Here is a 27,805-nt window from a genome sequence, read left to right on the forward strand (position 1 = left end):
TATTGATTTTAGAGAGGAAGGGAAAATGAAAGAGAGATAAAACATCAATGATAAGAGAGAATCACTGATCAGCTGCCTCCTACATGCTCCAAACTGGGGATTGAGCCTACAACCTGTGCATGTACCCTGACCAGGAATTGAACTATGCCATCCTGGTTCACAGGTGGACACTCAACCACTGACCCATGTCGGCTGGGACCTGAGTTGTCTTTCTTAAATGTTGACCAGATTCCAATACTGAGACGCTTGGGAACTCAGAGGTGGGTTTACTGAGATGCCCAGGGCAGCGTAACTTCTCAGGCAGACTGGAGACATGGGGGCTGAGTAGAGAGAGAAGCACTTAGACTTATGTGCCTGGGTGCCAGACTCCTGCATTTGCAACATGCCTGGCGCTAGGACTCACTAGCTTTGTGCTCTTATGCAAATTAGGTAGCCATCTGTTCCTCTGTTTTTTCTCCCCCGCCCCCCTACCCCTTTGCCCCCATAAGACAGGGATGGTGATGATAGCAACCTCTGGATTTTGTGAACTGCTACCCTCAGGAGGGCCCCTGAGAAAAGCTAGCCTCCACGGTTAGCTGTGTCATTGACATCACTGTTTCAAGGGATTCATAACACATCAAGAACTCCAGTTTGTTTGTTTGTCTTTTGAAAGTCATTGAAAACTGCTTTAATGATAGGGTTTCAGTACAAAACCCACTACAATGAATGAGAACAAGAAAGATATAAAATAGCTTAGCACCGAGGAGAGGTATTTATAAAGAACATAGAGAGCTTTTATGTCCCAAGCTCTGGGTTGTTAAGGAAAAGTGGAACAGCATAATCACTGATATTTGCAGAGGGCATCACCAGCTATAGAGAATGTTCACATACAGAATCCAGCTTAATCCTCTCCATTCCTGCAAGAGGAAGGATATGCTATCTGCCTCTGACAGATGATAAGAAGGAACCTCAGAGACACTAAGCAACCCAATCAAGACCACACAGCTTGAAAGAAGCAGGACTGCCCCAGTCCCAGGGCCGCCAACGCACAGCATCCTGTCTTCCCACCTCAGCACAAGTGTATCCAGCTTCACTGTGCAGCGGGGGCCTACCTGCCAGCCCACTTGCCTGGTATGGCACTTGGTATTGGAGAAGCAGAGCCATTCAGGGGGCTTTGGGGCAGACAGACAAAGGCACAAGACCCAATGCCACTATTTCCTAGCTGAGCGACCTTGACAAGTCATTCCTCTTCTCTGTGCCTCAGTGTCCTCATTAGAAAATGTGGCCAATACTCTCAATGGCACAAGTGTAAAGATTGAACGGCATAACATATGCTATCACTCCATAGGGCCTGGCACATGGTGGGTGCTCAGCTGCTTTCCTATCCCAGGGTGCTGAACAACCAGCCCTGCCTGATATCTGCCTTTTATTCTTTACCACGCCTAGCTTCACAAGATTGCATTTTACAGAAAGAATAGAAGAAATGGGGACCGTGTTTGCAGTGAGAAATTCTTGGAGCGTTGTCAAAGGCAGTCAAGTGGCTGGTCTGACATTCACCTCTGTGCAGGAGGCTGCTCCTGTGGTTGGGTGCTCCCATTATCGGTGGCTGTGTCCACCGGTTATCTCGAGTCTACACCTTGCAACCCCAGGTGTTCCTTCATCCATCATTGACCATTGTCTGGTATCCAGGCCTTCGTCCCCCACCACCTCTGCCACACAGGCCTCCTTGTTAATAAGCCAGTTTGTTCATATCCTGAAAACTATCTGATTCCGGTGTCTTTTATCCCAAACACCATCCATCCATCAACTGCTTGCTACACAGGCTTGGTTAGGAAAATGGGAATAGGGAAGGGAGACAAATAATAGATAAAACTTCTTAGCTGCTATCTCTAAGGAAATAGAATGGATAAATAGACCCGTCAGACATGTATCATGCCACTGGACAGCAAAGTCCATTTGTTAAAAATAGGTTAGGATGGGAGGATTTATCTCACATTTTAAGCTGTTAATATAGAAGGAAACATATTTTCCTTTATCTCTCCCAGGGGTTGGGGGAAAACCCCAAGGCCATGAATGCAGAATTTTCAACTCGATTTGATGGACTCTCTTTGACTATGGTAGAAAAAACTCTTTCTTAAATGTGTGTAGCATCTAGAGATGGCGTGGGCTCTCCTCAGTGCACTTGGAAGGTTGCAGGACCCAGGAGTCTTGGGGGGAAATCTTCTGTGAGGTTCTCTCCCACAGATTTCTGCATACTACATGCAAAGCCTATTTCAGAGCCTCTCCCTCTAGCACAGCGATTTTCAACCCGTGTGCCCCAAGACTTTTTAAAGCAGCACTACCTGACTATTTAGTCAAGGGCACTGATCTCTTTCCCCTTATTGTCAAAAAATTACAACAGCCGACAAAATAGCCATCCAGTGTGAATCAATCAAAATTATCCTTTTTTTCCCTCAAATCAGTGAAAAGCATATGTTGTTTGGAGTGGCACAGAATTTTAGTAATTAGTTTATGTGTGCCATGAGATGAAAAAGGTTGATAATCGCTACTCTAGTACAGAGGGACCAGAGAAAGAACACTTTCACTGGGAAGCTCCAAATACTATGCATGCTAGGTGCTGGGGCTCCAGAAGTAAATTTGGGTCCCCATCCACCCTGCAATAAGTCACATGAAGGGTAGAGGGAGGTATGAGAGAAGATAAGTAGGCTACAGGGATGGAGTATGTAAAATACTGTGATATAGTGCCATATGAGGGGAAGCACCTGATGCAGTATGGGAGAATGGTAGGGGTCAGAGTTGGCATTCTGAGTGCATGGACACCTAAACTACACCCTGAAGACCCTCAGTGAAGAGACAAGAGGTAGGAACTGGCAGGTGAGGTGCTGTCTGGATAGCATGTGCAAAGCCCAACCTATTAGGGAACTAAATTAGAAGTAGTTCATTCATTTAACAGTATTTACTGAGCCCCTATTAAAGTCAAATACTATTGTAGGTACTGGGAGTCTAGCCATGAAAAAAAATTTGCATCTTAATGGGGGAGATATACCAAGGTGGGGGACATCTTAGAATGTTTCCTCAGGTAGTGATAGTGCCATATAAGAAATAAATGCAGGCAGTTTTTGGAGGGGTAATATTTGAGCAGAGACTTGACTGAAACAAGGGAGTGAGTCTTGGGTGAGTTCATTTAGGGATGAGTTCATTTGGGGCTGTGGTCGGCGAACTGTGGCTTGGGAGCCACATGTGGTTCTTTGACCCTTTGAGTATGGCTCTTCCACAAAATACCATGGCCTGGGCAAGTCTATTTTGAAGAAGTGGCGTCAGAAGAAGTTTAAGTTTAAAAAATTTGGCTCTCAAAAGAAATTTCAATCAGACTGTTGATATTTGGCTCTGTTGACTGATGAGTTGGCCGACCACTGATTTAGGGGATGAGTTCTCAGGCAGAGGAGACAGTAAGTGCAAAGGACCTGAGGCATGAGAGAACTGGGCATGTGGGAGGAACAGCAGAAAGGCTTGAGCAGTTGGAGCAGCATGACTGAGAGAAGAGTGAAAGGAAGAAAACAGAGAGAGCCAAGAGTGGTCATTACGTGGCTTTGTGGATCATGTGTAGGGAAGATAGATTTTTAGTGCAGTTGGCTCACAAAGTCTAAAATGGGAGCTACAGATGGAGCAGTACATTGTGCCAGATCAGAGACAACCTTGTGAATACAGTTCAGAATGCTCGGGCCTTATATCAATGGCTGTGGGGTGTTGAACCCCCAGGACACCTGAGGTGAACAGAGGAATGCCTGACAAGTGTGTATCTATGAAAATCTCCCAGGACCAAGCACTGGCTGCCCTCAGGATAGGCCCTGTGACCAAACTCAAGGTCCAAACGCAGTCTGAGAATGTTAAGGGCCCATAACCAGTTGCTGAGCAGTAACTGTCCCCAACCCTCCTCATAGTTTCCCACCTCTGTGACTGCACATGCTATTTCCTCATCTTCCTTTGCTTGTCTAACTCCTGCTTATTTCCTCATCCTCCCTGGCCATCTAATCCTCCTCCAGGCTGTCTTTTCTGTCTCCAAGGCCCCTGGGTTTCTGCTGGTACCCTTCCTGCCATTGTTCACAGGCCTCCCCCAGACCAAGCGTACTCCTGAAGCGGGACCATGTATAATTCATTTTTGTACCCCCAGCACCCAGCTCCCAGCATGGGGCCTGCCAAGAGCTCACCCATTCCTAAATGAAGGGGTAGCAACCTCCCTCGATCATCCTCATGGAGAACAAGGGCTCTTTGCTTATCTCCATTACAGCCCCTCCCTCAAGCAGCTCCTGATAGCTTCCTGCTGCTATCTCTCATTTCTGCAGTGTGCTTTTGGAAGCCTGCCCTTCCTCTCTGTCCATTTTCTTCACCCTAAAGGCATAGAGTTCAGAAGAGATTCATTGAGTGCGGATTGCTTTAGATCTTCATCTATCTCAGAGGGGGGGGGGGGAGGAAAAAGCATCTCCTGATGGCTTTTCATTCTGCCATTAATTCACTTTTCAAAAGACGCCTTGTCAAGCTGAAGATTAGATCTTTAAACCATGTTTTTACATCCGCTACCTATCAAACCTAGACTATAGATCTCCTGAAAGGACCTGAGGGAGAATCCACTGGACAAGCTTCCTGCTTTTCTCTCAAAGAGAGCCAGGCATTCTTGAAGAGGGGAAGGCAAAGGTCTGGTGAGGGGCTGCAGCTGTTGAAAGTGCCACTGCTGCTGTATTGTCACTTCTAAATCTGCTAGGGGGTGCAGCATCTTCAGAGGAGGAGCACAGGCACTGGCCTGGATTCTCTGGCTCAGATGACAGGTAGATGGTATTGCTCAGCTGGTGGTCTTGGCTCACAGTTGATCCAGGAAATTGCTTAATTCCAACATTCTCAGCTCCACCCACCTAGATGACCACACTTACCTCCAAACGGCCTCCCTTGCCTCTGGTTTCTTCTCTCCCCTGTAACTCACATACCATCCTATACCCCTCCACTGGTAGACAGCACAGAGCAAAGGTAGAGGAGTATATGCTTGATGTGATCTTACAAGCCCCTTTGATAAGACAGGATAAAATAGCACAGACAAACCTTACTGTGGCTGCCCTTTTATTTGGTCACATATCCCATTTCTCATGTAATGACTCCTGGACTCTCCAAGGTCCTCAACCATGGCTGCATTGGAACCACTGGGAGCTTTTAAAGCTACTGATGTCTGGCTCCCACCTCCAAAGGCTTGGGTTTAATTGATCAGGGGTGTTAACACCTGGGGAGTTAAAACACAGCAGTGATTTAACTCCCCAGGTGATTCTAATGCACAACCAAGACTGAGTACCACAACTTTGGGATCAAGCTTGAATGTCCTCTGTAAACTGTTCTCTTGGCCTGGCCAGTCTGGCTTCCCATTCTTTCATAGAATCACCACTCCCCAGGAAATAACAAATGGAAATTAGTTATTAGTGTAGATCACATGTGTCAAACACAAGGCCCGCGGGCCAAATCCAGCCCGCCAGGCCTTGCAATGTGGCCCGCACCGCACTGTCATCACTGCACTCCGCTGTCAGTTTATGACATTGTCAGTTTATGACTGTTCAGTAAACCATTCGGCCCGCGATTTAGGCTGGATTTTAGATTTTGGCCCCTTCTCTGATTGAGTTCGACACCCCTAGTGTAGATTAACTTAAAAAGTAAATTAACAGCAGAAATAAAAACAATAGTAACAATAATAAGATTAAAAGTGATGCCAATAAATTGTATGTATCAGGCACTGTTTTAAGTATTTTATATAATTTACTAGATACCCAGTGCACAAAATTCATGCATGGGATGGGGGTGGTTCCTCAGCACTCCTTTGCAATCCCAGATCCCTTGGGGGATGTCTGACTGCTGGTTTAGGAATCGGGCCTAAACTGGCAGTGGGACATTCCTCTCACAACCTGGGACTGCTGGCTCCTAACCACCCTCTTGCCTGCCTGATGGCTTCTAACCACTCTGCCTGCCTGCCTGCCTCATCACCCTGATCCACTCGACTGCCTACTTAATTTCCCTAAACTGCCTCTGCCTGCCTGCCTAATGCCCCTAACTGCTCTCCTGCCTGCCTAATTACCCCTAACTCCTCTGTCTGCCTGCCTGCCTGTCTGATTTCCCTAAACTGCCTCTGCTTGCCTTCGTGATCACCCCTAACCACTCTACCTGCGTGCCTGATCACCCCTAACTGCTCGCCTGCCTGCCTGCTTGACCCTAACTGCTTGCCTGCCTGCCTAATTGCCTCTAACTGCCTCTGCCTTGGCCCCCACTTCCATGGCTTTGTCTGAAAGGTATCTGATCTAATTAACATGTTATGCTTTTATTATTATAGATTTATTTATATTCACCATCATCCCCACTCTATAAAATTCACACAGAGACCAGTCTCTCCCCCACCTGGCCTCCCTTGGCACTTATTTTATGTCACATGTTTGAGCCTTAACCAGACAATTTCCTGTGTCCCAAAAACCCATTTAAATTGTATCATGTCTATATAAGTCTTATTATCATCCTAAAAAGATTAAAGATTTTGGAAGGATAGAAGGATTCTGGAAACATGTTTCTTCTACCAACTGGGAATACAAAGTCTACCTTTCGGAAGCTCACAATCTATAGGAGAAACTTATAGGTAAACAGAAAAGTCAGTGCAACATAATACATCCTGACTGTAGTGCTGTGAGACAATGAGGCTGCCAGGTATGATTGGCTGCAATGCAGGTGTGGCAGGGAAGGTGCACCGATCATTATTGGTTGGCCCCTGCAATTTATACTCCACTCTGGGTCCCTGACCAATATGCATCCCATCTTTGAACTATTTCCTGAGCTCAGTCCCTCACTTCATCCACAGGAACTTGTTAGGTCTCTCCCAATGGAAGGCACAGCTCTGGCCTCTGGGGATACAGTGCAGAACCAAACAAAGCTAATCCCTGCCTTCAAGATGGGCAGATGGGTCATAGTCACTGGAGATATGGGCACCAATATATAATTACTAATTGTGAAAAACCCAGTGAAAGAAGAAAATAATGTGACAAAATAATTCGGAGAAATGTGATATTGTGGTAAGAACTTAAGCAAACAGTACATTAATTGAAGGAATACAAGAAAATGTTGAGTCAAAATGAAGGAAAATTGAAAGAACTCAAGTCAATCTTTATTTTTTTTTCAATATATTACTGTGTCTGCCTATCCTACCAACTAATCATTCTATTAATGAACAAATATTACCAAAGAGCCAAGGTAATTCTCATCATACTTTATTTTATTGGCCTTGATTGGTTCAAGAAACTGTGCCTGCTTTGTACCTCTAACCTTGGGTTGAGATTTCTCCTTTTCTTTGGATGATCAAAGTGCTGTGAGCAGGACCAAAACTAGCTAACATTTAACACCTAGTTGTTGGATGACTGAATTTTTCTGATTGTAGATGGCCCAGCCTGGTCCCAGACATGGGAGCCAGCAGGAAAAAGTCCATGTTGATTGGTATTTATTCTCAGCTGTGAGAAGTCACTATCCAGTGGTCAGTGCAGGTGGTAACATCTATTGCATGTGTCCCACCCTGTGCCCAGAGACCCTCAGCAAGCTTGGGTCTGCACATTTCGCCCTGGACATGAGAGGCCTCCATTCTTGGGGGGAGGATTATTGCACTCTCTTCTTCTTTCCTGAGTCCCTGCTGAGCAAGTAGACCAGGCGCTCCAGCAGCTCCAGCGACCCTCCGCCTTGACTTCTGCACAGAACATTTCCCAGGGAAGAAGGAGGTTAGCATACAAGCCACAGCTCAGATGGTAAGGAGGAAGGATCACCGCTGCCCTAGAGTGGTTTGCAATCTCTCCTTGCGGAAATGCCTTGGTAAAGCCAACCAAGACCTATGCTCCCTGCCTCCCACTTAATTTGAAAATCTGGATGGAGTGAGAGAAGGACCCTCGGAGTCCCTCTCATGAAATTGGAGTCTGGTTCTGTGGAAAAGGGATAGTGTACGGAGAGGCATGCCCTTCTGGAAGAAAGATAGCCATGGAGGGTGTGAGAAGCAGTATGCAGAGCCCAGCTAGGGATTCACAGACACCCTGTGGAGGGCATTGCTGAGCATTTGAATGAGGGCTTGCAAATCAAAACCCCTCAGGCTCTGACAATGGGCCAAGGTGGGTGACAGGCTCTCTGAACAAAGCATCAGAACACAGGCTCTGACCAGGTGCCTCTGGAAATACAGGAAAAATTCCATATTGCTGGGCATTTACTCTCAGCTGCAAGAAGTCACTATCCAGTGGTCAATGCAGGTGGTGACATCCTGCAAACCCTCTCCCCACCAGCTTGGGGCTGCTGTCACTTCCTGGCTCTGTGCCTGTGGGCAAGCTCATCTTCCTTTTCAGGCTGAGTTGTCACCTCTGTCAAATGAGAAGGGTGGACTAATCTACTGGAGTTTTTCCATCATTATTATTTTTTTCTTTTTTCTTTTTTCCTAAAATGAAATCTTTCATGGGCCCCAATGTGGAAGTCGGATGAGAATGGAGCTGTTCTATTTGAAGCTGGTGTGTCCATTAGGTTCATCCTGCTCCCCTGGGGCAGTCGCTAAGATCCCAGTTCCCTCAGATCCCAGTGTGACTCTCATTGGATTAGATTATCTACAAGTTCCTTCCAGCTCTGTAATTATACCTCCTGGTGGGGCAGCAACAGCAGGGTTCTCCGTCTCTATTTCTCTACCTCTGTGACTCAGTCCCCATAGGCAAAGGTTTGCTGGACAAGTCTCGAGGGATCTGTGTCAAGAGTCTTCATGGAGGCTGACTCCCCAGGCACACACACACACACACACACACACACACACACACACACATTTATATATATATATATATATATATATATATATATATATATATATATATATATATATATATTATGACAATTGATCTCTGTCAGGTTGAAAGTTCAGTCTGATAGCCCCAGGCCACCTGATGTCCACACCCTGCTTGGGACAAGGTCAATGGAGCACCATGGGCTTCCCACAATTGACTGACTGTAATCGTGTGGGAGGAATGGTGCTGTGTGGAGGAGGACCCAGGCCTCCATGCCCTGCTATCACTTTGTCATTGGCACCATGACACCCTTCTCCAGTGCACATAGTATGTACGTACAGATGACTCAGCATGGACCAGTTCTGAGCCCAGCACTAGACCATGAGAAAGCATGGCTAAGTAGTTCCCACTCCATGTTCTCTCTGGCTCTATGCTGTGTGTACAGGGATCCAACTAAGCCTATGGTTCTGAGGGCCTTTGACGTGCTATTATTATACTTACCCAGGCCAGGCTCACATATGTCACTTTAAGCCAAGTCAGGCTGATAACTGGGACATACATACTTTCCTCTCCACCACCTCCCGGGCCCCAAATGGTAGAAGATGCAATCATCTCAGAATCTCTGCCCTTATCCAGATTTCCTGATTCTTGGGATGTAAATCAGTAGAATGCAGCAGTTAAGAGTTTGGGTCCTAGCATCTGACTGCTTGGCTCCAAAGCTTGGCTCTGATACTACTCATGAGTAGTTATCTCATCTTTCTCCTGCCCCAGTTTCCTCATCTTTAAAATGGGGATATTAATAGCATTTCTCTCATAACATCTTTGGGGGTCAGCCATATGGCTCAGCATGAGTGTTCTTAGTGTAGAGGGCAAGAGGGCACAGGACAGAGAGGCTGGGGACCCCAAAGCCCTCCCGCTCTGGCCTCTCTTAGCTGGGCCAGGCTTGGACCTGAGTGAGGATGCATGAGCATTACCTTGTTGCTCCATTTGCTCACAGGCAAGGCCCTTGCGACCCAGGGGACACTGGCATTTGCAACTGGTGCCCTCGAGGATGGGCACCCCATTATTGAAGCAGGGCCCACAGCGGCAGGGATTGAATTCCATCAGGTACTGATCCAGGGCCCGCTGCAGGTTCTGGCGTTTGGACTCCAGGGTTCCCAGGTTCGCGTGCCGCAGCAGCTCATGGATAGGCCGCATCTGTGAGCACAGAGGAACAGAGGCCCTCCCTGGGATCATCCAAGTTTCCAGAGCCCAAGTGTTGGCCATAAAACTCCTGGAAGGCCTGTTCCATGGCAGACATAGAGCCAGGCTACACATCATTTTTTGCACTGCATTCTTGCAGCAACTCTGTGGAGCCCATAGATGTAGAAGTAGAAGCTCAGAAGTGAGTGACAAGCTCAGGATCACACAATTAAGTGCAAGAGTAACTTTGAACATAGACCTACTTAACTCTGAAATATGTGGTCCCCCAATCTCATAGGAAGAGGGGAACTCAAAAGCCATTTAGCCCTAGTCTATTTGGTTCAGTGGATAGAATGTTGGCCTGTAGATTGAAGGGTCTAAGGTTCAGTTCTGGCCAAGGGCATATGCCCAAGTTGTGGGCTTGCTCCCCAGTAAGGGAAATGCAGGAGGCAGCTTATCTGCCCCCTCCAGCACTTTTAGGAGTCAAGGGTGTAAAGGGTGTGTGTGTGTGTCTGTTGATTATTAACCTTCAATGTACAATAGAAGTTAACCAATCCTTGATAGGTAGTTATTCTGTCATTGCTGATTATGTGCTTGGGGAAAGGTGGGCATTATTTCCATTTGAGGCAACCTGTTGCAGGCATGACTGGAATCCAGGGCTTCTCAGCTTCAGCCCGCACAACTGATTTTCCAACTGGCAATTCCTGTGCATTATAGGAAGTTTAGCAGCATCTCTGGCCTTTACCTACTAGATGCCAACAGCATCTCCTAGTTGTGAATACCAAAACTGTCTCCTGACATGGCCAAATGTCCCAGGGACAAAGTCACCCCTCCTGGCTGGGCAGTACTGTGGCAGATGTGAATAGCTGGAAGTTGGAGGAAGAACCTGACCTCAAACCCAGCTGTGTGCTCTCAGCCTCCCTTACACGTGGAGCCTCCCTTCCTTCTCTGCAAAGTTACAGGAGTCCTTCCTCCCAGGTTAACTGTGAGGATGAAAGCCAATGGATGGGCACAGCCTTACTCATAGTAAAAGCTAAATAAAATACAGCTCACCTAATAGCTTTGCAGTGAGCTGCATTTTATTTAGCTTTTATTATGGCTAGAACTCCTAATTGCTCCTTTCTCAGCCTGAGCCTTATTACCTACAAAATGGAAATAATAACCAATTTCCTAGAATCTTTATGAAAATCTAAAGAAGTAATGGATGTGAGATACCATTGCAAAAGGGAAGAATCATCTACATATATAAAAGCATAAGTGACTGTTACAACCTGATGACTGAATGACCAGAAAACTGGCTGGTAGCTCTGATATGCACTGACCACCAGGGGGCAGATGCTTAATGCAGGTCAGTGTGGTCAGTGTGCTCCCATAGCCAACTGGTGGTCAGTGTGCTCCCATAGACAACCTCCCAGGATCCCTCCCCCTGGCCAGCTGGCCTCAATCAGGACTAGGAGATATGGCCCCAATTGGCCCAAATCTGACCAGGCCGAGGGACCCTACCTATGCACTAATCTGTGCACTAGGCCTCTAGTATAAAATAACTAATTTTATTAGTTGTGATGATAGAAAAAAAAAAAGCCTATATTTTTCAAATTTCATGTGCATATGGTTACCTTCAGCATGATTAATAATGCTCTATATTTTAACACACAATCATAAAAGGAAGGCTGTTTTCCAGATCTCTCATTTTACAGGACAGTCACCTGAGGTCCTGAGAAAGGAGTTGCTTTCCAAGGTCACTGGGAAATTTTGAAAGAGGACTGAGCCATGCTGGAGCAATCTCCCCTCTCTGGAACCAGAGTTAGTGGAGGGCATGGCCATAACCTAGAATGGGTTCCCTGAAATGTGTACAGAGAGACCTGTGGCAACAGACCTTGGCCTGTGCTTGGGGGGGTGTGGGTAAGGTCATCAGGCTGGTCATGGCAGGACAGGCTGGGCCTCCAGCCAAGGGAAAGACACCACTTACTGGAAGTCCAGGGACCATGGCCCATCATGAGGAAGTCAGTGCAGCCTGGGCTGCCCTGGGGCCTGGTTAAGGTGACTTAGTTCCAGGAAAAGCCTAGAACCACTGAGAAACTTCCCTTTGACCTTCCAGCGAATTTTAACACTCAATCTGAGGTCTCTTACCTCTCCCTCCCAGAACCCTCAGGGAGAGGAAAGGGAGTACTTACAGGAGGGAAGAGGGGTGGAGAAGAATAATCTCAGAATGTTATTTCCATTTTACAGTTAAGAAAATACATTCAGAGGAAAATGAGAACCGGGTATGAAATCCAAAAGTCTGAGATCCAGGTCACTACATATGAGCTCTAGGTCTTTAACCAAATCACTTGAGTCTTTGGAGCTTCACTTTCTTAATCTTTTCAATGGGGAGAATCATGGCCTTGCCCAGGGTTCATTGTGGCGAAGGGATCAGATCATTTAGAGCAGGGGCAGCAAATTATAGTTACAGCTCAGAATGACACTCAATCCACGTATGGCCTTTGAGCTATGAATGGGATTTATATTCTTAGAAGGTTGTAAAACAACAAGAAGAAATAAAACTTGTACAATAGAAACTGGATGTGGCCCACAAAGCTTAAAATATTTACTATCTGCTCCTTCATAGGAAAGTGTGCCTACCCCAATTTAGCAGATGTGTTTTTTAAGTCTTATATGTATAAATACAAATTATTTTTTTTAATGTCACCTAATCCTGATGAAATTCTGGGTGACTGGTGTAAAACGAGGCACTGACCAGGTATAACACATCTGGCCTCGCTCTCCTGGGGCCTGGGTCTAGTCAAACACTCCCTAGAGTCAGGTGTGGGAAGGCCACTGGTTCAGTGTGACGTTAACATTTAATCTTGCTCTTTGATGGGCTCAAAATAAGAAATATGAAATGATCTGGTCTGTTTCACTTTCATTCCTCGCGGACATAGAGTTTCTTCAACTGCAAAAGGACTTACCTCAAAATCAATAACAGCAGGATTATATTTTAACGACCGTCCCCAGGAACGGTACGAAATGAAGCTCGAGTTGTGTGCCAAGCCAGTACCCCAGCCAGAATTGCCACCTCGCACATGTGCAATGATGTCTTCCACAGCCTTGTTATTTTTTTCAGTATCTATCAAGAGGATAACTATGTTAGCTCATTTCCCAAAAAACCAAAGGATGGGTTCGCAGGGCTACTAATGAGATTTAGGACAAGGTTTATGTGCTATCCTTAGAGCTGTCATCCATTCTTCTATTTTGCTTGGTTAACTAACAGAACAAATCAGAAGAGAAGGACTAAGACTTAGCAATAGAGCCTTCCTCTGAGGTAGAACTGGCAATGGGAGGACAGCCCAACACAACATGGAGGAGGGAGAAGTTGGGAAACAGGTGATCATTCATTTATTCATGCATATGTCAAATGCTTATTCAGTACCTGCTATATGCCAAGTAGGTTCAACTAAATAGTGAAGGTCTCTGTGGGGCTCAGTAGGGATGCAGGGAAAAATATGGTCAGATTTATAGGAGGGTGGGGAGACTGAACAAGAAGAAAACTAAGTTTTCTAGAACAGTGAATGAATCTTTGCAGGGAAGTGGAGAGGGGAGGGAATGGTATCAGAGAGAAGAAGCAGTTTGACCTAAGGCCCTGAGGCATGAGTAGCCTAACACCATGGAAGTAACTTGAACCTGTCTTATGTCTACCTCCTCCACTACACTGTAAATTCTTTCATTATCCCTGCATTCTCTGTTGTCTCCCACCTGAAAAAAAAAAAGTTCAGTGCATGTTTGATGGATTAATAAATGAATACATGATCTCTCATATTGACTTTGTCAGGAAATGCCACAAATATCCCTGTACATTCCCTTAATAATTCCTGTACAATCTGTACAATCTTCCCTTAATAATTATTCTTTGAACATGGACATATTAACCAAAGGATCCTCTCTTGAGGACTTCTTTTTTCCCTTTGGACTGTATCTCTATGGGTCTTCATTTCAATAGTTGTTTTCCAGGTTCTGTCTACACATTTCTTTCATCTTGGCTCTCACTTAGATCTTTATCTAGTGCTTGAAATTTAGGAGCATGCGCCATACAAAGTCAAGTATTTCTAAGGTGATCTCAATGTACCTGGGTTCAAAAATAGAGCCAGTCCAGTCATTGGCTTGGGGTATTTAGCAGGTATGCAGTTTGACCATTGACTGGAATGGAACCAACTGGAAATCAAGGGACATGTGCCCTGATTGTGTTTCCAAAGAAAAGTCTGACTTTGCTTTTTAGGAGATTTTTTACTAAATACTTACCACCGTCGCCACCTCCAGCTCTTTTACATTTATCCCCCGATAAACCTCCTCCAACTGTTATGTTCTTCGAATTGGTATAAGATAAGCCCAAAGACCCTCCAAAGCACTTCATGATATCTTCAGAGGTAACACCTGCAGCAGTGAGACAGAAATGAAGAGCACTGTGATGTTGAATGACTGCTACTATGGTACAACCTCTCACAGTAGTAAAAGCTGCCATTGGTTTTGGAGTCTAGAGACCTGGGTTGAAATCCAATTCCATTTACCAGTTTCCATGTTCTCTTCCAAGTAGTTCCAAACCCAAATAATTCTTGAAATGAGAAAGAATATGTATTGCACATACTAGTTGCTCAAGAATGCTAATTCCCTTTCCTTTGCACATTCTCCCCTGCGCCTCTGTGGGGCAGTGATTCTCATCCATATACCTCTGTGCCCAGCAGTGCCTCACCCATTTTCACTCTGTAATTTTGCAAATGTTGCCCCTTTCTCTCTGCTTTTCACCATCTTTCCAAAGTCTGCTCGAGCTCCAATTCAAACATCATTTACTCCAGGAAGCATTTTTTGATCAGAATGCTTGTACCTTCAGATCAACCAGTGTGCTTTGTTTGCACCTGGATGATCATAGTTGTCATAATTCTTTTGCCCAGGTTCTCTTTGCACCCCAGACAGGCCAGAGTGATGTTAGAAGATGGAGATGTCTCCAAGGAAAGTGGTGCCTGCCTTCTAAACCTAGGAGAACTATGAGTCCCACATTAGCAATCTCTGTGTTTGTCTACATCTCTGGATTTGTCCCCCTGAGGAACCTGCACTTCGCAGATAAGGAACATATCTTTCAATACAGTAAGGTCATGTTCCCTGATCTCACAGACTGTAAATGGACAGAGTTGGGTTGCCATCCCTTGGTTACTCTGGCAAGATGAGGCTAGAAAAGCAGATCAGAGCAAGACATGGACCGTTCCTATAGAACTCAACTCTTTCTGAAGCAAAAGTCTTCTGATGGTTGTGAATTGGAGTTTGTAGTTTTGGAATGTCATTACTTTTAATTAATTGCAACTGTATAATAATTATTGCCAGTTATTATGTTATCCTGACAACCACAAAGGAAAAGTCATTTAGGGTTATAATTCAAATGAGCTGAGGATTAGATAGAATATTTTTTCAAGGGAGTGTTCAGCAACCAATTTTACCTGCCCCTTACACTGCAAACTCTATGAGTTCAAGGACTTTTATCTTATTCACCACTCTCTTGTCAGCATAGCAGTGCAATGTCGGCCATGGAGGAGGAATTCAGAAACTATTTTCAGAATAATGATTGAGAAATAAAAAATTTTAAAAATGAGTAAATGAATGCTATGAGTCAGTCCTTTAGTAAGGGCTTCTGATGGAAAGTATCTTATAAGTCAGAAATCCTGAATTCAAATCTGTCACTCAGATGAATGGATTTTTAAAATTATATATATATATATTTCAGGCTCTGCTTCTAACAAGGTGTCCCTAAAAAGTGTATACATACTTTAACTGATGATAGCTCAATTTTGAAAATGAAATGTATTTCAATAAACACTACCTTTATAATTATTCAGAGTGTGCATATATATTTTAGGGGGGCACCCTATATATAGAAGCAGAGTGTAGGACAGGGGGCACCAGGAACCAGGAGGTGGAGATGGGCAATGCTGGTCCAAGGGAACAAGGTTGCAACTATGTGGACTGAGGAAGCACAGAGACCCAATGCACAGCCTGAGGACCACAGTAATAATATTCTATTCAATACTGGAAATTTGCAAAGAAAATAGTCTTCAGGTGCTTCCTCATACACACAATAAAGGTAACTGTGAGAGAAAATATGTAAATTAGCTTAACTGTAGTAATCATTTCCTTTTTATATCAAACTAGAGGCCTGGTGCATGAAATGCATGTATGGGTGCAGTCTCCCGGCCTGGCCAGCAAACGAAGTGTGAGTGTCTGGTATGGAAGATGCTGCCCAGGGCTCAGCTGACCCCTGGGCCCTGGGCAGCATTTGGGTCCCCAGGCCCCCAAGTGCCCCCCCTCCTCCTGAGTCATCAGGCTCCCATCTGCTTCCTCAGTGCCTGGGAGCCGGGCAGCAACTCCAACTGCCACCACCACCACTGGTCACTGTCTGTGGGGTGATCGGTGAGGCGATTGGGCCCCACTCACACCTGCCTTGGCCTGGCACTGCCTGCTCACTTGCTCTGCTATCCCGCTTCAGTCTTGCTCTAGTTGGAGCCTATCAGGGCCAGTAGCACTTCCACTGTCACCCGCTGCCAGTGCTGCATCTCTGACATCCACCATGTTCCACATCGCCCCCTTGTGGTCATTGTACATCATAGCAAATGGTAGAACTCCCAGTCAAGGGGACAATTTGCATATTAGGCTTTTATTATATAGGATATGTATATCAAATCATCATGTTGTATAACTTAAATAGATACAAATTTTATTTATTTTTTAAACCAAAACAAAATCTTTGTCACTGACACCTTGTATGAGCTTAGAAAGGACCCATGATCTCACTGGGCCTCAGTTTCACATTTATGGAGAGAGTAGGGTGGACTGGCTCCTTTCACCATAGCCCTCTGTGACTGGGCATGGCAGTTTCTGAATAACTCCGAGCCATGTATGCCTGGGAGAAGTGATGCTCTAAGCACCAGCACTCAGAACCAGGCAAAGGGCTTTTTCTACCATCTCAGTTCAAGCACTTTTCGTGTTTAATGCATTACTAATTGGAGAAGATTTAGCATATTTAATTGTTTTGATTAAAAAATGCTTCAACAGTAGTAAACAAAAGTGGATGAAAGGAATTCACGGCAGAAGCCAGATTAATTACTTAGGTGAGTGGTGGAGAGCTGCCGAGTTAAAGTGATGGGACTGGCTGATTAATGGGGGCTGCAGGAAGCATGTGGAGTGATTATGCTCAGGAAGGTCTACCACAGCCTGCCACGTGCTGCTGGGAGAAGAGAATTCCAGCAGCTTGATTTGAAAAGCATGCCTTGACTGCTAAGAATTACTTTCTGAGGACCCTGAAGTCAGGTACCACTGAGGAAAGGAAGATCTGTGAGTTCATCATACAATGTGAGAACTGGTGCCCTCAGGCTCCCAGCCCACACTTCTCATTTTTACTTGTGATGCCCTACATTCATTATCTCTTGTGTAAGGTTGTACAGCTGAAAAATGTTAGGGCTGAGAATCAAACTCAAGTCTGTCTTGTTCAAAAACCTGTGGTATTTTCATTAATTCCAGTGATTGCATCAGACTAAAGAATTCTGCTGTCAGACAGAGCAATTCAGTAAGCACTACTATGTACCAACCCCAGCACATTGTGTGTTGGGAAATGTAGACATGGTGAGAACAAAACTAATAGGAATATGATGCGAATTTGAATAAATAAAGGCCTTGAGCAGCCAGCAGGTGAGGACAATCTATTAAATGAAGACTAATTTCTATCTGAGAGTCACTTGTATCAGTTTAGTACCAGGGCTAGAAGGGCAATCTTCCAGGAGCCCTGGGGAGGCCTACCCAGAACTGTCTACAGCACACCCATGGTAAGCTGGGGTGGGGGCAGAGGAGCTCAAATGTGGTTCCAAATCCAAGACACAGAACCAGAGGGAGGAAAGCTGAGAGCAGGGGAGGCAGTGGGGGAAGGAGCGGAGAAAGGCCTAGAGGAACTGTGCACACTTACCCAGATGGGCGTGTGGCCCGGGTGGGTTACATTTATAGAACCAGGCAGTGCTGTCATGGCTCTGCCCCTGTCTCATCAGGCTGGACACCTGAGATGTCAGCTTTGGACCAGATCACACTGACGTTGGTTTTGGCTTTTTAAGGCAGTGAACTCTGGCATTGATGGTTTCCAAGCCTGGCTACACATTGAAATCATCTAAGTGCTAATTAAAAATACAGGTTCCTGGGCCCCAACTCAATCAATGGTGATTCTGTATTTCTGAGTCATCGGTGATCTGTATTTTAAAGATGATTTGGCATCTTTAAAGGTGATTCCTGTGCAGTGCATCTTGGAGCAGACTTGAGCCCCACAGTCCTAGAGAGAACCTTTGATGACCTCCTGGCCTCTGCCCTGCATCAGCCAAAGCCTTCGTCCATGGATATGGGATCAGCAGCCAGGCTTAGTATATCTCACCAGGAAGAAGAAACCAGGAAAAGCCAAGGATAATCAGATAAAGAATCAAGATCCCAAAAGCCCTCAGAAGGAAAGATTGATAGGCAGACCAAACATAGCAAAATGAGATCCAGGTTGGAAAGCTATAACATCCTACCCTGGGAACAAAATACCAGTATAGAAGCTCAGTGAGGAATGGGCACAGCTTAGCAGGAGAACAAGAGAAAAGGCCATAACTTTAGTTGACTTCCAGTTCAGTAGGGTAATGAAGCCTAGTGAAAATTATAATAAATGAAGTAAAGGAGGGGATAATCTCACTCTTTATACAGGTTAGAGAAACTCAAAGCCTGGTGACTAGTTCTGGGAACCACGCTTTTAAAAGAAAATAAGAAAGAGGACACTCATTGAACATTATCCAGCCGAAGAAGAAGAAGAAGAAGAAGAAGAAGAAGAAGAAGAAGAAGAAGAAGAAGAAGAAGAAGAAGAAGAAGAAGAAGAAGAAGAAGAAGGAGAAGAAGAAGAAGAAGGAAGAAGAGGAGGAGGAGGAGGAGGAGGAGGAGGAGGAGGGGGAGGAGGAGGAGGAGGAGGGGGAGGAGGAGGAAGAAATGCTGTCATGTTCAACAACATGACTGAACCTTGAGGACATTACATTAAGCAAAATAAGCCAGTCACAGAAGGACAAATACTGCATGATTCCACTTAGAAGAGCTATGTAAACTATCTAAGAGCATAAAGTCATAGAGTAGAATGGTCACTGCCACAGAGGTTGTGGGGAGGTAGAATGAGGGGTTGCTAATCAATAGGCATAAAGTTTAAATTACACAAGATTAGTAAACACTAGAAATGTGTGCAATATTGTCCCTGTAATTAACAATAATGTAGTGGGAGTTTAAATTTTTGTTAATAAATAGAAGTGGTGAATGATTGGAGAAGAATGAGCATAGGATATAATGAGAGTGAAGAAATTCAAAGCCATTTCTTTTTGGTATTATTTGAGGGGATGGGAGGTGTTGACCTGAACAAGGGAGGAAAGACCTCCCTTTAAGAGAGATCCAAAGACCTAAACCAACTCTCCAGAGAGCTGTTTTGAAGATGAGCACATAGGCTTGTTTGTGTGGTCACAAGAGGAAGAAGAAGGACCAAAGTGCAGTAGCTATGGGGAGATGGATTTAGCCTCGACACAAGATAAAGTGTCATGATGGGCAGAGGCCAAGGAGACATGGTTTGAAGAATTGACCAGTGGTCTTTAAAGGTCTCCTCTAATGCCATTATTCTACAACCTAAATAACATCTGAAGAACATTTGAGACCACTTTGCTAAGTACTTAATGATTTCTTTCTGTGTGTCAGGCATCTGGAAAATAGAGAACTAAGGTGCATTCTAAGTGAGCTCACAGCTAGGTATGGAGCAGGAGACAAGTAAACAGGCAATTACTGCTCTGTGTGATGGGGACTTTGAAAGGAGGCAGCAGGGTCAGGAGGCCTTCTTTGGGGAAGGATACCAGAGGCAAATCTGAAAGGATGGGTACGGATTGGCCAGACAAATTGAGGAGGACATTGAGAGTGTAGGGAAACTATGAGGCCTTGTGTCCCCAGCAGCAAGGTTCTGCTCAGAGAGGCCAGTATGACATAAACTCAAGAGTGAAAAGGAGATGCAGATCAGTCAAGGGAGTATTAGGAGACCCTGGATTAATTCCCACTTCCATTGGGTCCCAAGAGGAGCTGTTGTGCTGGCCTGGCAGGCTAGGAGCCCAGAGGACTGTCACTGCCCATCGCGTCTACTGTTTATTGGTCAGGCTAGGGTGCAAGTGTGGGGGTCGACCTCCTGCCTGTGTGGAGATGCTGCATTAGTGGGGCTCAGAGGCAGAACCAGGCAGCCTGGCTTCTGGGGTGGCAGAACACAGCAAGTTTCTGTGGTTCCTCAGATTGAAAGCATCAAGTTGGAAAACAGCAGGTGTAATGCATTATTTATTACTTTGCAACAAACAAATGCCACTCTGGATGCTGTGATTTATCTATGTTACTTTGCTACATTGGTTGAGCCCAAAGACAACCACAGAATGGAAAAGAAGAATCATATTGTCTATCTTACGTCATAACATTGGGAAAGATGACTGCTTAGTCTGTATTTGGATGGGCTGGAAAGTGTGAGCTAATTTACCTGCTCGCTCTGTGTTTCTGTTTGTGCATGAAAAGGCACACTTCTTCCCAAACAACTGGAAATAATAGGACAAGCACCTCTGTACCTTTGCATGTGCTGTTCCCTCTGATGACAAAGTTCCCATACCTCTCTCATTGAGTTGCTTCATTAGCTGTAGAAAACCTTCCCTCACTCTTGAGGGCCCTATCTGTGTCCCCACAATATTCCTGTGTGTCCCCCATGGTATCTGAAGCTTCCCTCCAAAATAGTAGTGAGCATATCCTAGTAATTGTCAGTTTCTTGATCTATTCCTCCAATTATGCTTCAAACTTATAAAGTCATCCCTTGGGCTTGCAAGACTCAGCACAGAGCCTGGCATGTGACAAGCTAGCAGATGTGCTCACGGATGGGCTGAGTCCCACCTGTCCCAACAACTTCTCTCAAATGTTTGGGAGCCACGGGTCTTCTTTTGGCTGACAATACAAATCACATCTTTGTAACATCTCTTGCTTGATTAAGAGTTGGTATTTTATAAGAGTTGGTATTTCATTTGCATTATCTCATTGGAGGCTCACAACAATCTTATAGGGCTGGGAGGATTTACCCAATTTACAGGCTTATGGGTTGCAAAAGGCAGTGGTTATGGGAGTTAAGAGTGAGAACTCTGGAGTCAGAGTTGGACTTGGGGTAAGTGACTAAAAGAAGTTTTTGGGTCTCATTTTCTCCATTTGTAAGATAAGGGTGATAACAGTTTCTACACATGAGTCCCTAAGAATAGTGTCTGGCACAGTGAAGTGTCAACAAATGTTAGCTATATTATTAGATAACCTACCCAAGGTTCCATGACTAAAATTCTGAAAATAGGCATTTAATGTCAGGTAGGCTACACCCCAACTCAGTGCACGTTCCATTTCATCTCATTAGTGTACTCTGCAGAGGAATGCTTACCACATGGCATGAATAGCCATAGCCTTACCAAGCTCCTCATCTATGGCCACCTCATTTTACAAAGAAGCTCAGATATAGGGATCATGCTACCAGTGGGCAGTGTTTAGACTGTAATCTAAGGTCTCCCTCCTGCCTGACCAGAGGCCATCGTCATGTACTCTGGTCCTCCTACATGCCTTTGGTCATGACAAGAGGCAGTATAGCTGGGGGCCAGGCTCTCAGTTGGAGATGGCCTGATCTGGAATTCACCATGCTCACTTACAATCTGGGCAAAATGTTTAACCTTTCTGTGACATAGTTTTCTCATCTGTAAGATGGGCATTTTAATAGAATCTACCTCATAGATTTCTTGTAGGAATTAAAAGAGTTAAGCTCCCCTGGCCAGTGTTGCTACATGGCTAGACTATCAGCATGTGGACCAAAGAATCATGGCTTCAATTCCCAGTCAAGGGCACATACTGGGTTGCATGTTTGATCCCCAGCCCTGGTTGGGGATTGTGCAGGAGGCAACCAATCATGTGTCTCTCTCACATCAATGTTTCTCTCTTTCTCTCTCTCTCTTTCTTCTTTCTCCCTTCCTCCAATCTCCCTTCTACTCTCTCTAAAAATCAATGGAAAAAATTATCCTCAATTGAGGATTAACAAGAAATTATTAAATAAATAAAAGACTTAAGCCATGCTTGGGATAGTTCCTGGCTCAGAACTAACAATATGGTCAATTCTTACTATTATTACTGTTGCTAGAAATGCTACAGCATGCATAGATTGGGCCCTTTATTCCTGATCCTGAATCTGGAAAATTAGAGAACAAGGGAGGCTGACGAGTTTGTAAAAACTAATTTTCTTAACGTTTCTGCAGTATAAACTCTTAAGCCACGAGTGAGTGAAGATGGTCCAGGGAATACCCACATTTGATGTCTCATGTGCTAGATAAAGCTTTTCCACGGGCTATCTGATTTAATAGTTACATATCACTCCACAAACAGGGACACATATTACCATTTTAGAGATTGAGTAATTAGAGGGTTAGATAGTTTAAGTCACTTGCCCAAATAATTATACAAGGAAATTGTAGAACTTGGGTTGAACCAAAGACTGTGTCCAAGCCCATTTTCTCCATAACACATTGTGTCACCTATGGGAGAAAGAGCTAAGGGTAGTGCTGGGAGTAATTCTGATAGCATCTCACCTTCTCTCTTTTAAGGCTGAGGCGGTTTTCAGTGATCAAGAAGGGAATTCAAAATCAAGACAAAAGCAGAGGTATGGTACTGAGCATCTCTCCATTCTATGTGTATGCAAATGACTTAAGGAGAGTGGGGACAGAGCCAAGACACCAGGAGCCTGTCAATCAATACCATCAATCACTGTGAAGCCTGGTTGTCATGGTAACTGGAGATAAAGCCTGGAGCCTGTTAGAATCTAGTGCCTATCTATTCAGGGTGGTTGGTTGGTTAGCACAGCAAAAGCCCTTCTGGACCAGCTCAGATTGCATAGTCATAAATTTAAGACCCTTCACCATCAGGGTTCTGCTCACCCCACTCTCCAATCTAGATCAGACTCTTTAAGAATCCAGCCTTGACTCTGCAGGAAAGCTCCAGAGGATTCCCAGTATATATGGGTTTGGTTCTGAACCATCCCTGCTAGAAAGACACTGAGCCTTTCCTATGGGCAGCCTCCACCTCTGGGCAAAAACTCTGGGGACATATCATTAACAAGACGCATGATGGAAACAGGCAGTGCAATGGTGTGATACAAAGAGCTGAATCCTGGTTCACTCTCTCCCAACTGGGGAGGCAGAAGGACTGCCTGGAAGAGTCCTAGCTACGTAGAAACCAAGGATAAGTAAGCATTAGCCAGGTGAAGAAGAGAGAAGCAGGAGAGGGGAACACAGTTCAAGGAACAACACATTCCCTTTATAAAACTCCAAGGAGAAAGTAAGTATGATTAAGTCAAAGACCCAGCAAGTAGCTCAGTATAGGAAGCCCAGTGGTAAGTGATGGTGCTGGAAGGCTGGGCAGGGCCAGAGCATGCTCACTTGAGTGCTGGCCATCCTCTCCAGGGACAGGGACCCTCTTCTTAATGTTCACATTTGCACGGCTCCAGCAGCTGACCATTCTGCAACTTGTCATCCTCTCTGTGCTCCCTGGAAGTCAATGCTGACTCCATTTCCAGGCTACTGATACGTTCCTCTTCCTGCCGTAATCTGGCCATAGGACTGCATTGGCCTCAGGAATCAGCCCTTCACTAGAGAGTCTGACCTTGGGCTGAACCTGGATACTTGTCTTCTGCTCCTTACCCTCACCCACTTGCTGCCTCAGCCAGTTTATTATGAAACTCTGCTTAGAAAGCCCCAGCCCCCTTTTCTACCAGACAAGCTTGTGCTCCTACTAATTTTGGAGGATCAGGTATGGATGTATAGAAAAATGGGAAAGGAAGTATAGAAAAATGGGAAAGGAAGTATAGAAAAATGGGAAAGGAAGCACGGTGGTTAATCCCTCCTTTGTGCCTCTATTGTATTTATTTCTATGCAAGCATTTATTCCATTGCATTATTCTTAGCTCCTGATTCACTGCACATTTCTCTAGGGCAAGGATCTGTATGATTTATCCCTGGGTCCCCAGAAATCATGGGTTCTCAGTGGATATTTACTGGATGAGTGGATGAGTGAATGGGTGCATGGGCCAAGGGGTGGGTGCATGGAAATTAGATTCTGAGAAGGGTTTTCCTCAGAGATTGAGTGTTTCCTGCCTCCTACTTTGGATAACAAGAAAATCTTCCTGAAAGGGAATTGTTAGCAAGCAACAACAATGATATGTATATAAATGTGATGGAAAGTATGAGGAATTTGAAGGATTTAATTTATATATCTGCCCCAGCCCAATTACTCTCTAAGCACAGCTTAATCATCTGGGCTGCTTTTGTTTCATTCTCATAAAGGAACAGGAAGTACACAGCCCAGAGGCCTACATTCCCCCATCCCCTGCCCCTGACAGACATCACTAATTGATCACAGCACTTTATGGCTGAGCCCCTATACGGTGTCATAATCCTCAACTCAGCAGTACCAGTAGCATTTTCTGCTAAACCACCTGCTATGTTTGGCTTTGACACTTTTTCTGGCCTGCAAGTCTCTGAGGTTCGCCTCCTTTAATGCCATGGGCACCGGCACACCATGCTTTTTCCTGACTCTATGACTATATCTAAGCTTCTGAACAGACTATCACAAGCTGGTCAACTTTAATTTTCACAGTTCTCTCCATTACAATTCCCAACCAATGGGTCAAACTGACCCCAAACTGTATTTATGGATGTGTCTTGAGTATAACAACACCTTAATTATTTTTAAACCCTGATTTAACCATTTTCAAAGCTATCACAAGCAGCTTAATGTTTTTTTAAAGAGAAAATAAGTGAAATAAAACATCCAGATCTAGCACAAGAGGCACTAAACTGGAAATTAGAAATCCTCATTCCAAATCTCACTCTGCTTCTAACCAGTGGTATCACCTTGGACACGTTATTTCCCTCCTCAATGCCTAGTTTGCCTCATTGTGAAATGGGGACTACCATAAACACAGCTCCAAGCACTGCCAAGAGGCTCAAATGAGAGGATAGCCCTGTAGAGACTCAGTATCTACCTGCCACAGAGTCAGAAATCAAGGAATGCGTGCTCTTTCATTTCATGTGCATAAACTGTTTCATTGCATGAGACTTTCTATTCCTGTCTTGGCAGTTATTACTTACATCTGCCTCTAGCTTTCCCCCTTGCCTACCTTCCTGTGGTGGTAAACTCTCTTCTTTTATATTTTTAATTCCTTACCCAAGAACATGTTTAGAGAAAGGAAGAGAGAGACAGAGAGAAACATTGATGTGAGAAACACCGATCGGTTGCTTTCCATGCATGTCCTGACAAGGAATAAAACCTGCAACCCATGTATGTGCCCTGACCAGGAATCAAACTGGCAATATTTTGGTGCACAGGATAGCACTCAATCAACTGAACCACTCCGACCAGGCAGTGATGGTTAATTTAACACATCAATTTGACTGGGTCATGAGTATGTCAGCTATTTGGTCAGACATTACTCTGAGTGTGTCTGTGAGGTTGATTTTGGATGAAATTAACATTTAAATCAGTAGACTGAATGAAGCAGATTGTTCTTCCTAATATGGATGGACCTTGTCTAATCAGGTGAAGTCCCAAATTGGGGGGGGAGGAGGGGGGAGGCTGACTCTTCCCTGAGTAAGAGAGGTCTTCCTGCCTGACTGCCTTCAAACTGGGACTCTGACTTTCTCCTGCCTTGAAACAGGAATTGAAATGTGAGCTCTTCCTGGGTCTCAAGCCTGCTGAATGCAGATCTTGAGACTTGTCAGACATCTTAATTGTGTGAGCCAATTTCTTTTTTTCCCCAATTTTTTTTAAAAATCTTTATTGTTGAAATGAACAAATCTGAAAGGGAAGGCAGGAGTGCTGAGTGGATGGGAAGGGACCAACCAAAGATCTTCAATGTTTTTAACATCTTTTCTGTGCCAGGAACTGTGTCATATGATAGGGACATAATTATAGATTAAAAAAAAAAAAAAAGACATAGTCCCTGACCCCATGATGTTCACTATCTAGAAGTACTGACCTCTCACAATCCTTTAAGCTAGCCAGTTTGGCTATTCATTACCATGACTGGTAGCTAAAAGGAAAATGCAGAAAGCAACATCTGTTGAATATGAGCCAACATCTGTTGAATATGAGCCAATATATATCAACATCAGTTGATATATATTTACATATCATAGTATTCTCTCCACAAGTGTTTCCTGAGGATTAAATGAGATAGTATATTTAAAGTGCTTGATCCAGTATCTGCCACATAGTAAAATGCTTAGTAAATTGTGGCTTTATTGCCACCATTCCTAGAGCCTAAGCCTCTGGTATATCATATCAGAATGAATGATTCACCATATGGGAAAGTGTGTAAGCTTTCCCACATGGTGCATATTTTTCCCACAAACTTTACATTGCAATACCTGGACTCAGTACTAACTGAATCATGTTGAGCCATTTATTTAGGCTCTTTGGACGTCAGCTATCTCTCTATATAAGTGGTAAAAATAATATAATTCCTCATTAACTATTATGAAGGTCATCTTGAATACCAGGTGTGAATGCAATGTACTTTACCAATATTAGGAGTTACTATATGTAATTATATTTTATAAAACCAAATATTTTTGTTAACTATAAGTACAATCAATAAAAATAAACTTTTAATTCATTTTAGGAGGTAACCAATTTTGCTGTCCATGTAATAAATCATCCCTGACTCTAATCCAAGTGTTTATGACAAAGAGAAACTCCCTTACTTTCTATAACTCTCTATGAGAGAAAACATGATGGTATCTAACCAGTGCTTACTTGCCATGTTGTGTGTACTTAATAAGTATTTTTTGCATAAAAAAACTAAATGAAGAAAGGATGGAGGGAAGGAAAGAAGGGGAAGAGAACATAGAGCTGTAATTAACATAAACTTTAGAGCGATTTTGTGTCCCTGTGACCCTTTCTGCTCTGTATTTGAGGTGGTAGACTAGCTGACTCAAGGATCTTAGCTGGAAGGTAACAGTTAATGACGGGCTTGATGCACTGTGACCTCACTGGAAGGGTCGTTCCCAGGGTCACTGTTATCTGGCATCTATCAAGGGGAGAAATGATGGAATGCAGGCACAGATTTGGGCAGAGTTGTTAACGCTTTGAAAGATAGTGATGAGAATTCAAAATGACCTTGATAAATGGGAAAAGCAGTCCCTCCAAAACTGGATGAAGCTCTAGAGACAGAAATGAATGACCTGGATCACAAAAATGGGCAGGTGGAAAAGGAGGCATGATTGCTGAGGCTCCGAGTCCATAGCCAAAGCATTGACCACAGCAGGCTGGATATAATGATAATGATTTCCCTTCCACTTGAACAATGTCTCTGAGCTGACCAATTGCAGAGCCCTCTGAGATAGATCATCTTGTTATCCCCACTCTACAGATGAGAGGACAGTTAATATTATAGAGTTAACTGGGAAGCTGGGAATAATAAACATGTGGTAGTAATAACACCAACATAGCACAGCAATAATAGGTAACATTTTTTAACTCTTACTATATTTCAGGCACTGGGCCATATGCTCACATAAACTGATTCATTTCATATTCACAACAATCATATGAAGTATGTATTGTCATGTTTTACTTAGATGAACCAGAAATTGAGGCATGGAGTGGTTAACTAGCATGCCTAAGGATCACATGGCTGATAAGTTGTAGAGATGAGATTTGGTCCAGGTAATTCTTCTCCAACAATTA

The 27,805-nt window shown here is 44.3% G+C and overlaps 1 protein-coding gene across 1 annotated transcript in view; it reads right to left on the reverse strand.

The window, feature by feature from the left end:
- Positions 1–7,243: 7,243 nt before the first annotated feature.
- The window catches only part of C8A (complement C8 alpha chain), a 55,614-nt gene continuing 35,052 nt past the window's right edge, over positions 7,244–27,805 (reverse strand). The window contains exons 8-11 of the mRNA XM_084872569.1: positions 14,244–14,375; positions 12,917–13,074; positions 9,761–9,983; positions 7,244–7,726 (exon numbers count right to left, since the gene is read on the reverse strand). Coding sequence (XP_084728695.1) covers positions 7,575–7,726; positions 9,761–9,983; positions 12,917–13,074; positions 14,244–14,375 — 665 coding nt within the window. The 3' untranslated portion in view covers positions 7,244–7,574. The remainder of the gene's footprint in view (positions 7,727–9,760; positions 9,984–12,916; positions 13,075–14,243; positions 14,376–27,805) is intronic.

The sequence above is a fragment of the Pipistrellus hanaki genome (genome assembly GCF_964339955.1).
Source record: "Pipistrellus hanaki genome assembly, chromosome: 2".
In the NCBI taxonomy this organism is placed as follows: domain Eukaryota; kingdom Metazoa; phylum Chordata; class Mammalia; order Chiroptera; family Vespertilionidae; genus Pipistrellus; species Pipistrellus hanaki.